General features: G+C 44.4%; 1 protein-coding gene across 36 annotated transcripts in view; it reads left to right on the top strand.

Annotated features, from left to right (window-relative positions):
* Positions 1–535: 535 nt before the first annotated feature.
* Positions 536–16583, top strand: part of FNBP1 (formin binding protein 1) — a 58971-nt gene continuing 42923 nt past the window's right edge. For 34 of the 36 annotated variants that reach the window (XM_026712284.2, XM_087914712.1, XM_087914707.1 and 31 more), the window contains exon 1: positions 1085–1551. In XM_026712284.2, the coding sequence (XP_026568069.2) occupies positions 1528–1551 (24 nt within the window). In that variant the 5' untranslated portion in view covers positions 1085–1527. Of the gene's footprint in view, positions 1552–16583 lie in introns of all 36 variants that reach the window. The other 2 variants (XM_026712283.2, XM_087914691.1) reach the window with 2 other exon arrangements.

Genomic DNA, 16583 nt, shown 5'->3' with positions numbered 1-16583 from the left:
GGCTGTTGTGCAAAACCGGCCTACCCGTTGAGGTGGAAAGCCTTCACGAGCGCGAGGTTCCCAACTACCTTCCTACCAAGTTCAGGGAGTCCTTGGGTTACAACCAGAAGAGTTTAGAGAAAAGAATCTAGAGAAAAAATAAGGACTAGGGGGGACATGATAGCAGCATTCCAGTATTTGAGGGGCTGCCCCAAAGAAGAGGGAGTCAAGCTATACTCCAAAGCACCTTCAGAAGGCAGGACAAGAAGAAAACTAATCAAGGAGAGAAGCAACCTAAAACTAAGGAGGAACTTCCTAAAAGTGAAGACAATTAACCCGTGGAACTCCTTGCCACCAGAAGTTATGGGTGCTCCATCACTGGAGGTTTTTTAAGAAGAGACTGGACAGTCACTTGTCTGAAATGGTATCCTATTTGAGCAGAGGGCTGGACTAGAAGACCTCCAAGGTCTCTTCCAGCTCTATCCCCGATGGATTGATTGTAGTTGCAGGGTTTGGACAGGTGGCTGACCACAGGCCTGAGGAAGAAGGGGGGAGCGGGGGCGTTACGTCCACACGGCCAGCCCAGTAGCTGCAGCACGTCTGCTTCTGGCTAAGCAGAGTTGCGCCCTCTCCACCCCGCGGATCCGCCTTCAGGCATTTGGCGCGTCGGGTTCTCCTTTTGCAAAGGCGCAAAATCCGGATCCAGTCCGCTGCGCTCTCCCGACAGCCAGGCTAAGGGTGGGGTGGGGGGGGCTTTGCGCAGCTGACCATCACCCCCCGATCCCCCAAATATCTTTCCACACACCGCACCCCACCCCAGCTGCTGGCTGTCCTAAGAGCCCGCCAGGTTGCGCTGGAAGCTTTGCAAAAAGCGCCGGCGTCTTGCTCAACCCATTTAAGGTTGGGGTGTTTGTGCGTGTGTGTGTGTGTGTGCCAAAGACCCCCACCTTCTCGCGCTTGCGCAATCCCGGAGCCCCCTGCTCTTCCTCCTCTCTTCCCCTCCCCCTCTTTTGCACACTCGCTCCTTCTCTTCTTTCCCCCGGCGCATGCGTGCTATCCCCATTCTCCCCCCGCGCCTCCCCGAGCTGTCAATCTCCCCCCCCTCTCCCTTCCCTAAGCTTTCGGAGTTGAGCCATACATATATTTTTTTGCTCCGGACGGAGGAAGCGATGGGCAGATAGCAAGTCCGGATTTTTATTTTATTCTATTTTATTTTCGCTTGCTTTGTTGTTGTTTTTTTAAGGGGAGTGGAGACGTCCCCGAAGAGACCCGACAGACAGACAGACAGACAGACAAAGCAGGCGAAAAGCCGCCCCCCCCCGCCGCCTTCTCTCCTCTCCTTTTGCCTTCGGGGCTTTGCAATTGGCCGGCTTTATGCCAGTTGGGCAAAGGGCTCGGAAGGGGGCTCGCCTCCGACGGCGGGAGGCGGCAGCAAGAAGCAGGGGCTGAAGGCCACCCCCTCCCCAAAGACCCTTCCTTCCCCTCCAGCCCAGCCGCTTTGCAGAGGACCCCGCCGCCGCTTCGCCAGCCCCGCAGCCCGCTGGCACCATGAATTGGGGCACCGAGCTGTGGGTAAGTCTCCCCTTGGAATTGGGGGGAAGTGGGGAGTCGGGGGGGGGCAGGACAGTGCCAAGGCTGTAGCCAGGGTCCGGGGGGAAGGGGAGGGTCTTTCTGGGCAGCAGGGGGAGAGCTGGAGCTCGCCCCTTCTTCCCCTCGCTCAGCCCCCTCCCGCCGATGCGCAAACTTCCCCGGGCAAAGAAAACCGGAGAGAAAAAATGATATATATATATATATTATATTATTTTTTTCCGTCTTTCCTTCGCAGCGTTTTGGGTTTTTTTCTTTTCTCCTCCGCCTCCCGGAGAGGAGGAAAAAAGAGAGAGAAATAACGGTCTGCAAAAAAAGCGGAGTCCTCGTGCTCTTTTGCAGCCGATCCGTTTCCTCCCGAGGAGTAAAATGCATTTGTGATGGGCGGGGGACGAGGCAGCTTTTTGGGGGGAGCGTGTGCCTGGTCACCTCGGCTGTAATTCATTATTTATTTATTCACCAAAAAAAAACTACAGTGTACACAGCAAATAAGAGAACTATGCTAGGTTATGATTATGATTATTTATTATTATTATAATTATTATTCCACTGATGCAATCGCGAAGGACACGAGCCCCGGTGGGATGGAAGCGGCCCAAAAAAAGAGAAAAAAAATCGCATTTCTTAACCGAAGGGACGGAAACGGGCTTTTTTTTAAAAAAAAAAGAAAAATGTGGCTGAGTTTAAGCCGATCCTTCTTGGGTGGAAGAGAAGGAGGAAGGCTGGAGTGGTCGGGCGTGGAAGTGAAGTCAGAAACGCCTGACCAACAGGGACAGAGACCTGGAGAATCTTTGTGTGTATGGGGAGTGAATAATGATTTCCACCCACCCCCCAAAAAAATTCTGCTTTCTTCCTTCGCTAAAATAATATTTTTTTAAAAAAAAAAAATCAGGAGGGTCTGATATTTTTCTGCTTGGGGGTTTAAGGCAAAAACTATCTTGGAGACAGAGGCTGTTTCTTAATATATATATACATATACATATACATATACTATACATATACATATACATATACATATACATATACATATACATATATATATATATATATATATATATATATATATATATATATATATATATGCACCTTCTTTTATAGGCAGGGGTCTTAGATGCAGGCACCTCCCCTTCCTCATGTTTTCCAGCGTTTCTCCTCCGTCCCCCCCCCCTTGCGGCCTTCCCCCCCTTTTGATTCCAGCCACCAAGATAGATAGATGGAGAGAAGGGAGAGAGAGAGAGAAAACCAGGTTTAACTAAAGGAGTGTGAATGCATGCAACCTCTTTAAGGTTTTTCCAAACCAGGAGGTACCTTTGGCTGGTATTGCTGAGAACTCCCTGGATGGAAGAGAAAGGATGAAATCTTTTTATTTAATGGGGGCGAGGCGGAAGAAAGGTGCATTTATTTGTTTCTGGTTTCTGTCTGCCTTTTCATGACATGAATCAGCTTGACTGCTTTTCTTGAAGAGATCATGTCTGTAAGAGACCGTGTCTATCCGTCCATCTTTTTCTGCTACGTTTATGGAGTCTCTCTTGACGGTTTTACCCACCTTGTAAAGGGGTCTCAGGGCTCTTTGGCTGTTCTTTCATGACAAGCCCCCAACCCCTGACTTTCAGAATTAAGTTGCGGGGGGTCCTTTCCTCTTCGCCCAAAGCCAGACGTACCCCAAAATCAGCCAGACTCTCCTTGGCCTCCGGTGTGAATCCAACCTTTCGGCTATATATATCGGAGACGTTAGCCCGCAGCTTACATATGGGTGTGTTTTATGAACATAGGAGATCAACAAGTTTAATCTTTTTTTCCCTGAAGTAACAGTTTTCAGGTTTGCACAAAGATAGTAACCTAATCGAATGGGCTGAGTAGCTAGAAGAAGAAAAAGATACAAAGAGTTCAAACTAACCAAGATAGTAAGGATATCGTGTGAATGCTGACAGTTTTCAACTGGTCTAATTGAACGTGTTGGGTGAATGCAGCCTTTCTTTCTTTCTTTCTTTCTTTCTTTCTTTCTTTCTTTCTTTCTTTCTTTCTTTCTTTCTTTCTTTCTAATATGTATTCATGGCAAATTGGAAAGCAAAAGACTTTTAAGGAAGAATAACATTCACGATGAAATAGGGTGTCTTCGGCTTCCTGTTTCTGTTGACTCACATGTCCACTGGGGAAGTGGAGTGGGAAATAAAAGCAAGAAAGAGAACGAACAACTTTTGTAGTTGCAATCAATTAAGGAAAGGGAAATTAAGGGGGCGGTGATGCCAGCATATTTCATTCACTGAATTTTCTTCTGTCGGAAGATTGGAAAGGAAAGGGGACTGCAAGGGGTTGGACTAGAAGACCTCCAAGGTCCCTTCCAACTCTGGGATTCTGTTGTAGTGTCATGCACATTTAAAGCTTTACAGTGGATTTGGGAAGGAAACCTCATTTTTTGCCTCAAATATGAAATAAGACCAGTCAACCGGCTGGATAGATTAATCTCATTAAGCCATGTTTACTTTGGATTGTCGGATGAACGTAGTGGCCTATTTTGCTCAATAGGCCATAATTAGTGGCTTACAAAACAAGGTCCCCAAAACCAAATATACTTTTGGTTAAAAGAGTATATGAAAATTCAGCCTGAGGGGTTGAGCATGCTTTCATTGCTCAGCTCGGTGCACAAACCGAGCTGATGTGAGGTTTGGTTTAACAACTCTGTGAAGGAAACTCTGGTTTAGCGTAACAGGTGACCAAACTAGGCAAACAGCTTCAGTGCCAATGAGTGTACAGCGGCTCTGCGCTTGGTGGTTTTTCTTTCTGATGTTTCATGACCCAGCTAGGGAACATCATCAGTGCTAGGAAGGAGGGGAGTTTATGGAATGGAGGAGGAGGAGCGTGCAGTTTTTGGTGCTGTCTGAGTGTGGTTGTCTTCTTGCAGACATTTCATGACCCACCTAGGGAACATGATCAGTCCAGCATGCATTCCCTAGTTGCTCTCTAGCTCTGAACTTTCTGGTTTTCTTGCAGACATTTTCATTACCCAATTACAATCACCAGTTCACTAGTAATTTACTATAGAATACTAGTAATTAATAATCAGTAGCATCAGCGGGGCTAGAAGAAAGTAGAGTTTGTGGAGTGGAGGAGCGTGGAGCCTTTGATGCTCTCTGAACTTGATTGTTTGCATGCAGACGTTTCATTAACCATCATCCAGGCTAGTGAACGTGACACTGTGGAGCAAGGGAGAAATGGCTTCTACCTGTATTGTTTGGGGAAACCAAGCCCAACAATTTTTCCTTTGGCGTTAGGAAAAGGAGCAAAGGGTTTTGAAATGGACTTATCCGCTCTCAGTGTCGTCCAAATGTAAACTGAGACTCCGGGTGCCAGGATTTGAACTGTGGACTGAAGAGTGTGTAATGCACTTGGTGCATTTCCAACTTCGAGGCAAGGTTGCCTGAGATAAGGAAGACATTGATCTACTGAAGAAGGACGGCCATTTTAGAAACCAAACAGGTTGGAGAATTGCAGAATCGTTGCACGGGCCTCTCGGATCAGGGTTGGTTCTCGGCGTTTGCAAGAGTCGGAGGGCTCGGCTTTCGAGTAATCAGCTAATTACACGGCTGATGCTCTCTTTGACGGAGAACTTGTGGCGGTCACTGAATAAAGCAAGCCGGGCGGGGGATGATGGTATGTCTGCTGGTTGCTTAGGCCCTTGAATGCGTGGAATGGATGGTCTGGGTGAGCATGCTGCTCAAAGTAACAATTGTGGAGCCCGGGGGGCGCAGTGGTTAGAGGACGGCATTGCAGGCTGACTCTGCCGACTGCCAGCAGCTCGATTCTGACTGGCTCAAGGTTAACTCAGCTTTCCATCCTTCCGAGGCCAGTAAAATAAGGAACCAGATTATTGGGAGCAAGAGGCTGATTCTGTAAACCACTTAGAGAGAGCAGTAAAGTATCATGAAGTAGTATATAAGTCTAAGTGCAATTGCTATTCCTTCCTTCCTTCCTTCCTTCCTTCCTTCCTTCCTTCCTTCCTTCCTTCCTTCCTTCCTTCCTTCCTTCCTTCCTCCTCAGGAACTAGCCCCTGAGTAGCTCAGAGCAGCCTTTGGCCCTGTCTAACCTCCTTTCACCACCCACCTTGACTTTTAGTAGATAAATCCAATGTCCTGGTTTGTTTTTTCTTGGAAATAAACCCAGGCCCTTGTTCTAATGATAGATCTCTGTAACTTGTGGCTGCCGTGTGTGTATTTGTGGTTATGGAAGGCAGCTTTTTCCCGGGTTGGTTTTGGAAGCGCTGGTGGGGTCACGTGGAGCTCAATCTTTAATTTTCTACAACTGGAAGAGAATGGGAGGGATTCGCTCTTCGGTACCACGAAATGCTTAACATTTGGTTTGGTTTGAAACTGGTCCTTCCCTGCATATCACACAAAGCCACGCGGGGCTTCATTATCAGGGTTTAGCTACTAAGTCACCCTTGGTTTAGAGAGCATAAGTCAACCAAGTTATCAAGTTAAAAACCTCCCATCACTGGAAGGTCACAAGAGGATTACATGACCCCAGGAAAACTATAACCGTCGTTAAACCTGAGTCGTTTGCCAACTGTTGGAATTTGGACCACGTGACCCTGAGGATGCAATGGTCATAAGTGTGAAACATGGACATTTTTCAGTGCTGTTTAACTTTGAGCAATCACTAAATGATTGAGGGCGATCTGTATCTGCCCCCTACTGCATCAGCCCAAACGTTCCACCCATATATATTCAAATATCTGGCTGCTTAATAGTTTAATCCATTAATTGCCCCATCCAGAAAAATCCATTTATTATTTCCCTACTGACTGATTGCTAGGAAACATCTATTATATCTGCAGGGTTTTCTCTGTGTTTTATTTATAAACCGGTATCTGATCAAAATGCCAAACTTTACATCCAATTGTTTTGTGATGAGCATGAAATCCATAAATATGGATTTGAACAGGCAAAGCTTTGGGACATAAACTGTTATTACCCAGCGATTATATTCAGTCTTGTTTGTGTATCAATAAATCATAAAAGCTGTGTGTGTGTGTTTGTAATCGATAACTTTATTCTTCTTCAATTAAATCCTGTTGCATTTTAGCAACTGTCTTTCACATTAGACAAATTCATATAGGAGCAAAGCAAACCCTTGCTTCCTCATAGCCCATTTGGGGATTTTGAGCTATTTCTTTAAAAGATAAAATTATCCTGCATCCTTTTTCAGATGACGAAGCAAAGAATTAATTCAATTGAGAAGTATATCATATTTATTATATTTTAAAATGAAATTGTTAGGGTGCCCATCTCGCTGTCCAAGGCAATTCTATAGGTAGTCCTTGATTGATTGTCTGTCTGTCTGTATAACGGGGAATATTTTTGCCACAACCATGGCAAGAAATAATTCCTGGTGTTTGCAGGATTTTAACTCCCAGAATCCTAAAATAGCACCAGAAGATCTGGAGTTGGATCCTGACCCAACTATAGAAGATGCCCAATGAAGGCACATTTGAGTCAAATGTACAATCTTATGTCTGTCATGAGTGCTGCATTTGCAGAAGCCATGATGCGTGTTTTAACACACCCTCCTGATCAACTTCCTCTGAAAAAAAAAAAAAAATCCCTCTTCTTTCTCTGAACTTCGTCGAGCAGTTTGGTGTCTTCTGTGCGTTTCAGTGTTCAAAGTGTTTCCGAGTTGTGTTTCTGTCCAATTGATTTAGACAGCCAGAAGTATATCCGAGACTAATATGTTCTTATCACAGTTGGTTGCACAGCCTGGATTTGGTCCCGTCCAAGGACCTGGGGTAACCAAACCTTGTCGTTGGATTGTGTCAAAGCCATCCTGGCAGGATGTAGGCTGTGCCAGGGGACCTGGGGCCAGCCACTTTCTTTCAGCCCTAGGAAGGAGACAATGGCAAACCGTTTCGGCAAAACCTGGCTAAGAGAACGGCAGCGCCTTGTCCAGGAAGTCTCTTTGAGAATCGGACGTGATTGAACAGAAGGAAAAATGAAGTAAAATGAGAAGGAAGTTGAGACGTGACAGCGGTGGTAGCATCTGCGGAAGCCAAGAGCTCTTAAGTTGTATTTTAGCATCGTAGAAAGCAAACGTAGTTGATGGTTTTGGGGGACATGGTTTTTTTAATTTTTTCCATTATTTGCCTTTTTGAAGAACTCTCGGTCCTTGTTTTTATGTATTCCAGAACAGTGGACAGTCATTCGTCTGGGATTGGGGTAGGGTTCTTGTTTGAGCAGGGGGTTGGACTAGAAGACCTTCAAAGTCCCTTCCAACTCTGTTATTCTGTTTTTTGCTTTTGCACTGAAGGGGAATTGATTTCCCTCTTTTGTTTTCTTACAATGAGAAGGAGAGGGTTGTTGGTTTGTGTTTAGAGGTCCTGGCTTTTCGGGGAGCGGGAGCAGGAGTGGAAATGTGCAGTTACGTAGGTTTGTGTGTGTGTGTGTGTGTGTGAAGTGAGGCTGCAAAATAAACCAAGCGGAGGAAGAAACTAAGAGACAAAAGGAAGAGAGAATGGACAGGAAGGTCGCCCTGGGGCCAAGAATGTGCTTCCTCCATTTTCAATATTCTACACAAAGAGATGAGACAGGATGCAAAAAACAACATGGTGGCATTTAGGTAACACGCACCAAGTGCAGGAACCCATCACGGCTGCATCCCCATGTTCCACAGCCTTGCAAATGTTGTAAAACTGCAGTGGCGGGCATGAAAGTTCAGAATGAACTTGGCTTGCAGAATTATTTCTCCTTTTCCTTCTTCACTTCCTCCTCCTCCTCCCCCCCTTCCTTCTCTTCCTATTTTTCCTCTTATTCCTCTTCCTCCTCTTCCCTTCTCTTCTTCCCATTCCTCATCTTCCTCCTGTTCTTCCTTCCTCCTCCTCCTACTTCCCTACTCATTATCCATCTCCTCCTCCTTGTTTATCTTTTCCCTGTTCTTTATTTCCTCCTGGAACATGGTATGGAAAAGCAGTTTGATTTTCTTTGCTTTCTCTCCTCCAGTGAGGGAGGCACAAGTTTCTAGATCTCATGACTTTGGAAAATGCACGGGTAACTTTGAATGAGCTGAACTCGGAGCAAACACTTTCTCTTGGTCAGGATGAACTTCAGGGGGAAATCTGTTTGTGCCACTTAACTGAACATGGCAAATTTTAAAATAAAGCTTTAAAAAAAGAGAGCAATGTTTGTTTTATTTGAATAATTTATGCCGTTTGTAAAGTGCTCCCTATTTTGTCAGAATAGATGCTTGTTGCAGAATTTTAAAATATACTGTAGTAGCTAACACAGTCTCGGGCAGATATCCTAATATAATTTTCTCCCGGTCATGAAAATACTTATTTTTGCACTGTGGATTGCTATTTATGCTTGAGATTCTGTTGAAGAATGCAAGCAACAAAGAACGTTTCTGTGCTAAATCCCCTCTGGAAGAAAATATGAGTGGCTTTGTGAAAATAAAACCAAAACACAGCTTTTTTTGTTTTTAAAATCGATTCCAACTGGATAGATGCATATTTTAGCAGGACTCTTGCAGGAGTTAATGCTTGGGGTTGGGGTTTACTCCCCCTGCCCCCATCCCGCCTCTCTCTTTTGGGGAGACGTTAAAAAGGACAAATCATAACAGCCATCAGTGCTAAACAATCTCTCGTTTGGGTTTGAAGGTTGGACTCTCCTCTCCATAAATTGGTTGGGATGGTGGAATGGGGCTCTATGGTCAGGTCAGAACTACCAACCTCTCTCTTAGCTCCTTTCTGCTGGTCGTAAAATGAGGACTACCTCCTTCCCTTTGAAAGATCTCAGGTTTGTGGGAATAAGGAGGAATTCAGGAGTGCAAAGTGGACAGTAACAAAACCTAGAAAGAAGGAAGAGCATCGTTTAAAAACGGACGGTTCTTTCTGCAAATTCTCAAACCCATCGTAGATAAGAATCTTGTCTTCTGCCTTGCGGTTTCTTTTTCTAAACTTCAGTTTCCTTTACTTTTCCTTCCTGTGCAAAGGCAGATCTATTCTCCCCCTCTTGACTCTTTTAAAGTTATACATCAGAGATAGGCAGAAAATATCGTCAGGGAGGGGGGAAAAAAAAACACTTTGCAAGGGGAAAAAAAAAACATTTTGGAGAACAATCAGCAGAACTCCTTGCCACCAGAAGTTGTGGGTGCTTCATCCCTGGAGGTTTTCAAGAAGAGACCGGACAGCTGTTTGTCTGAAATGGTCTAGGATCTCCTGCTTAAGCAAAGGGTTGGACTAGATGTCCTCTCTGGTCCCTTCCAACTCTGTTATTCCTTAACTTATGAGCACAATTGAGGCCCAAGATTTACGTTGCTAAGTGAGACGTTTCTTCAGTGAGTTTTGCCCCATTTAAAGACGTTTCTTGCCACGTTTGTTAGGTGAGTCACTTTGAGGAATGCAGTAGCGAGATCCTTTTGATCTTTTCCAGAATGAGCCATTCTGGAAAATGCCCTGCTATGGATTTATCCTTGCCAGGCCAGATTTTGTCTGGAGTTCTGACCAGAAGATCTAATTGGCGTTTCCTGAGAAATATTCCTGTTATTACAGCTATGAAGTAAGCGTACAATGACCTAACTCTTTCAAGGAGGGAGGACTGCAAACACAATGAATTAATGGATGTGAAGTTCCAGTAAATAATTCATTTGCTTGCCTAAACAACGGCCTTTTTCTTGCTTTCAGTGCCTCGGCGTTCTTTGCAAATATTTTCCCCTTCTTTTTTTTCTTTTTTTGTTCTTCATCCACTTCTGAGCATTCATGGACGTCTGAAGGGGAAGCTTGTTCACTTGAATATTATCTAGAAGTTTTTAAAGTTTCTTTAAGGAAGAAAAAGTGGTTAGGGTGAGCGGTTTTGCTTTTGTCGCTAAACAAGGAAGTGAATCCCCAGCTGATGTTATAATCAGACGTCTGACAGGCTGATTGAAAGCATTCCGTTAAAAACACCAATGCAATTACTCCTGAAATTTAACAGATTTAACAGACAATCAGAGTTGGAAGGGACCTTATAGGTCATCTAGTTCAACCCCACGCCCAAGCAGGAGACCCTACACCATTTCTGACAAATGGCAGTCCAGTCTCTTCTTGAAAGTCTCAAGTGATGAAGCTCCCACAACTTCTGAAGGCAACTTCTGTTCCATGGGTTGATTGCTCTCACTGTCAGAAAATTCCTCCTTATTTCCAGGTTGAATCTCTCCTTGTTCAGTTTCCATCCATTGTTCCTTGTCTGGCCTTCAGGTGCCTTGGGAAATAGCTTGACCCCTTCCTCCTCTCTGTGGCAGCCCCTCAAATATTGGAAGACTGCTATCATGTCTCCCCTGGTCCTTCTCTTCACTATGAACAAGCAATTCCTGTTTATGTGAGATGAGGATTTTAAGAAAAACGAGGAAGGAGATCTTGAAGACCGCCTGAAACTTTCTTCCGAATCTCCCCAAATCTGGCATAGGGAGTTGTGTTGTCATCTTCTTGGCATTGCCAATTTTGCCCGCTCTGCTTCGGCTGAGTTGGGCCAACTTCAGTGAGATCATTCCGGATTTTAAAACCACAGGACAGCATGTGTTGACCTGCTTTTTTGTGGGGGGGGCAGCGGCAATCATTGTCAGTTTGAACCCCCCCTCCCAAGTCTCTGGAAAAGAAAATTTCCTCTCTCTTTCGATCCTCAATGAAGTGAAGTCTTGGGTAAATTCCATCTCTGATCTTTTGACGTGACTCTTGCAAGAGGTTAAGTCTGCTAGATTTTGTGGCCAAGGTGAGGTCCCTTTTTATGGAGGTCTGCTTGAGAGGACATGGTGCAAATAAAGAAATCTCAGCAGAGGTTGTTTCCATACAGGTAGCCCCTGGCTGAGAACCACAGGTAGTTCTTAACTTACAACCATTCGTTTAGTGACTGTCCAAACTCGCAACGGCACTGAAAAAAGAGTCGTTTTTCACACGGATGGATGGATGGATGGATGGGTAGGTAGGTAGGTGGATAGGTGGATAGGCAGGTAGATACACATACACACACACATATATGACTTTACAATCTTTTTGTCGCAATTGAAGAGTGAACACAGGGGCCAGTAAATGAATTCATTGCTTGGTATGTCACAGTTTTGCTGGAAAAGCAGAGCTCAGTGCCACATTTTGGCAAAATCTGTTTGTAAAACTCGGGCAGCGTCTTTTGTAGGAGTTTCCCTCTAGAACTGCACCGGTTGGGGCATTCTGTACAGTCTTCAAGGGAAGCCCCAGGTAAAGCACACACCACAGCTGTCTAGTCATGACATCCTCCTCTGTTGCTCTCAGTCTCAGCCACACTTAGAACCAGGGTTGGCTTCCTCGTTCTGTGCCCTTTGGATCGTAACATGAGACTTCTAGAGCAGCCTTCGAAAGTTGGGTTCTCCTCTCCACCCCGCAATGACCCAGAATGAAACGTGGAACTGATAACGGTGTCGGTAGAATTCGGGTTTTCATTTCCCCAAACTATCCTGAGAAAAATTGTTCCCGGGTGAAGCCAACTTTCATTTTTGAAGAGATGTGAAATCGCCCATATCATTCTCATGTTAGTTATGCAGAGTCACAAGGTGCCCTTCTGATGTGGATCGCCTTAGCGCTCCACAATTGCGTGCTCGTAACTCAGGGCAAGGAAGGATGTGTCTTCGGGTTTCTTTGGGTAATAATAAGCTCAACCTTATTCCCAGCTAAAAAAATGTGCACACCTCCACCTCCGCTTCAAGTGCAAATTTCCACCCCACCCCCCAAAAGGAGGTGTGAGTGTCTTAGCTAAGTGCAAAAGTGCGCCTCTCGTGATGTGGCGCTTCAGCCCATTTAAGGGTCTGCTTGTGCCACTCAGTTTAAAAATAGAATATTCCTCTGTCAAACCTCAGCCTGGACTGTGAAACGCTTCTCATCCAAAAGGGAAGCAATTTTAATTTTCTGGCACCCCTAGGTGTAAAATTATCTATACATTTACTACCAGGGTGGGGGAAAAAGTGTCCTTTGCGTTAGGAGAATTAAGTTACTGCAACTCGTTCGTGTTATTTGTTGGTAAATTTTTGCTTCCCGTTTTTGGTGGCAAGCGGTTAATTTCAGATCAGCTCTTTTGTGTTCTCTGTCTGAGTCTGTGTTCCAGGAGGAAATAAGGAAGCAAATTTCCCCCCAATACTCAAAAACAGTGGGAACATTCAGTCACTAAGCATACAGGCGGTTCCTGACTTATAACCATTTGTTTAGTGACTGTTTCAACTTATAGAGGCACTGAAAAAAAGAGAGACTCGGGTCTGTTTTTCACCCAACCGTTGCAATATTCCCAAGGTCACGTGATCAAAATTCAGAGGCTTGGCCACTGGCATGTACTTACGACAGTTGCGGGGGCCCTTTTTTGCAACCTGCTGACAACTGAAGTCAATGATTGTTAAGCCAGATGACTTAACAATCAGGTTACTAACAAGTGCGGCGGTTTGCTTAACAACAGTGGCAAGAAAGGTCATAAAACAGGGCCCAAGTCGCCCGGAAGCTGTCTTGCTCAGTAGTGGGAATTTGGGGTTCAGTTGTTGTCTGCTTTAGAATAGAATTCTTTATTGGCCAAGTGTGATCAGACACACAAGGAATGTGTCTTTGTCTTAACTTTTGTCTTACTTCTACATGTTTGCAACCAGCCTCCAATTTTGTACACCCTTCTGCCTGCAGAGCCCTGACTGTCAACCCTTGAGGCTGGCGGGCTTGCAGCTTGCGCACATCTTCCAAGATGCTCACAAAAGATGTTGCATCTTCTCAGCCCCAATGGGAAGCTGGGAAGGGGTGTTGGGGAGAGGGACCCTGGCTTGGAATCACCTTCTGCTTCCTGTCCTCCACAACGTTGGCAGGGCTCCTTCCACAAAGCTCAGCTGGCGGAGGGCCTGATTGGTGGAGCAGGCCGGGGAGGGGTGGGCTTCCTCGAATCAAACCACAGTTAGAAATGGAACAGCCTGGCAAGCGATGCTCCATTGGTGGAGAAGACCCAGCCCCCACCCTTCTAGGAATGCTGGCTCTGTTGCTATGGCAGCAGCTGAAAACTGCCCCTTCGGGTCTCTCTTACTTGGGTCCTTGCAATTTGCTGGAAGAAGCTAACCAGACCCGGAACAGCTGCTAGGTGGATTGTGACTTAAATTTCAAATCTTTGGGAGGGGGTGTGTGTGTGCGTGCATTGCTTATTTTACATTCCTCCAATCATCATTCACAGTTGAGAAACAGCCCTGGTTTACCCAGTTCCCACATTGCAGGAATCCACCAGCATCCTGCCTTTCGGTTCGGCGCAGTTTGATATTTCGCGTTGAAGGCTTAGTCGGTTGCATGGCCGCATCTGCTTGAGGCTAATTGGAGAAATCAGGGTTGTATTTCATGGCAAGTATGGTTATGGGGTGGGAGATTCATCCAATGGCGTGGTGTTTTGGAGTTTGGGGAGCGGTGGTGGGCTTGGACAGGGTGGGGCCGGAGGGTGGGAAGATATTAAACTTCACAGAATTGTTTCGTTCAATTCAGATTCTGGCTGTATGAAAAAGTTTTCAAAGCTGCCGTCCAGAAACGGCCGTTTTGCAACTTGACTTCAAGCCACTGGTGTTTGAACGGGTCTGGATGTATTAGAATCATAGAATGATATGATTCAGGAGGGATCCCTAAGAGTCATCTATCCCAACCCTCAGCAATGTGCAGAGAAGCGAGTTAAGCCTTTTGTGAAAGGGGGCTCCCCAATCTCTATCCCCAAATCTGCAAAGATGGAGAGCCCATCAAAAAGAAGGAAAGAAGGAGGGAGAGAGGGAAGGAAGGAAGGAAGGAAGGAAGGAAGGAAGGAAGGAAGGAAGGAAGGAAGGAAGGAAGGAAGGAAGGAAGGAGGGAAAGAGAAATAGAAACATGACAGAAAGGAAAAGGAAAAGGATAAAAGTAAGAAATAGAAATAGAAAGATGAGGGAAGGAAGTAATTTGAAGAAGGGAAGGGAAGACGGAAGGAGAAAGAAAGATGAAGGAAAGAAGGAAGGAATAAGAAGGGAAGAAGGAAGGAGAAAAAGATGAGCAAAGGAAGGAAAGAAAGAAAAATAAGAGAAGGAATGGAGCAAGAAAAAGTTAAAAGAAGAGATGAAAGGAAGAAGAAAAAGATGAGGAAGGAAGAAATAGAAACACGAGAGAAAGGAAGAAGGCACAAAATTAAGCACAGCTTTGATGCCTTCGGCTCAGAGCTGTGGGTTATGGTATAAAAATTCTGACTTCTTTCGATGCATTTCTATGTTCCCTCCTGCAGAATGATGCAGGTGAGTGACAAGGAGGAAAACTCTGTAAGAAAACATCCCTGGATCTTTCTTTCCGGTAATAAATTTCTTCCTTTGAACTCTAAGGTTGATATAGAAGAGCCCACCTTTTAACAGAGATAATTATATTTGTCTCTTTTTAAGACTTAAAGTTGCTCAATTCCAAACGGCATCTCTAGCTACATGAAGAACATTTTGGGAGCTTATGCAAGATTAACGAGGTGGCTCTTGTGTCTGGCTGATTAGCACTTTGCTCACCGCCCTGTCTGTGACTTGACAAAATGCAGAATATCCAAAATATCAGAGCCAATTTTCTTGCCCTTCTCTTGCTCATCATCTAGTTTTGAACTTTTGATCCTGACAACTGAAAGTTGAAATGTCCATTTAGGATTGGGTAGGTTAACATGGCTTCCAAATTCTTTTCTTCAAATCTTCTGTTGGAAAAATGACCATTTCTGGTGCTTCTCTAGTTATCCAAAAAAAAGAGTTTGAAGGGTTCTGGGGAAATCTAGAAAGAGAGACACTTTGGTCAAGTGGAGGGGGCACCAGAAGAAACCAGGAGAAGGTGAGTTCTAGTCCTGTCTTAGACATCAAAGCCGGCTAGGGGACGTTGAGTGAATCACCAGGAGACTGGGAGTTCTAGTCCCACTTTAGGCATAAAAGCGAGATGGATAACTGAGTATTCAGCAGGAGATGGTGAGTTCTAGTTGTGTCTTGGGCATGAAAGCCAGCTGGGTGACTTTGGGCCAATCACCAGGAGACTGGGAAATCTAGTACCTCCTTAGCCATGAAAGCTGGTTGGGTAACCTTGCGCCAATCACCAGGAGACTGAGAGTTCTGGTCCTGTCTTAGGCATCAAAGCCAGCTGGGTGACTTTGGGCTCTTGATTGCAATCGTAAGTCGACGTTCAGCTGTATTGTAGTTTTATTAAATCATCAAAATTTGCACACTTTCAAGAAGAGAGATGTCATCAGATAACGAGCTTTATAAAGACAATGCATGTAATTTGTATTTTTTTTAAAAAAAATTAAATAATCTTTTTTTTTTAAACTCTGTGGCGGACTTTCCTGTGGGGAACATATTCTACTTAATTCCTTTTTTTTCTCCTCCATTTTCTGTCTTTCTAACACCTCCTTACTTAAACAGAAACTTAGTAACCAAAAGGAGAAAAAAAATGACTCAAATTAACTTTAAAGTTGTAACTGTTCCAGCTCCTTGCAAGAAAGTTTATGTTTAAAATCTTAAAACTTTGTTTCCAGGGTTGTATATTTGTAAACAGGAACTAGCGTTACTTCTTCTTTTGGTCCCATTGTGCTGATTTGACATCTTGTTTTCTTTGAAAATTGATTGGTTTTGCTTAGTTAGTTAGTTTTGTATTATAAGTAAATAACACTGTTTTTATCTTCAGTAGAAGCCAAAACAGCACAGAATTTTTTTTTTAAATGAATTTGGAATACACCGAATGAAGAACAATAACCAAACAGGGCTCATACTGGGGTGCTGAAAAACTTCTCATTCCTCTTATATTTTTTAAAGAAAGCTAAGGCTGCCTTATTTTAGGAATTAAAGTTAACTTTTAATTAACTTCATTTGGTCGGCGCAATTCACTTACACCGACCAAATGAAGTTAATTAAAAAAAAAATCTCTTGAGTTCTTCAAGGTAGAGAGATTCTGTAGCAAATCTTAATCTAAAATTTAGGTCAGGCAAGCAAAGATCACCCATAAAATCCCTTTCCTGCCTCTTTCTTAGCAACACCTGGAAATATAATAA

The sequence above is a fragment of the Pseudonaja textilis genome, chromosome 17, assembly GCF_049901715.1.
Source record: "Pseudonaja textilis isolate UNSWEBS1 chromosome 17, rPseTex1.2, whole genome shotgun sequence".
Lineage (NCBI taxonomy): Eukaryota > Metazoa > Chordata > Lepidosauria > Squamata > Elapidae > Pseudonaja > Pseudonaja textilis.
The sequence above is the reverse complement of the archived record's forward strand: the minus strand, read 5'-3'. Positions and strand labels throughout refer to the sequence as shown.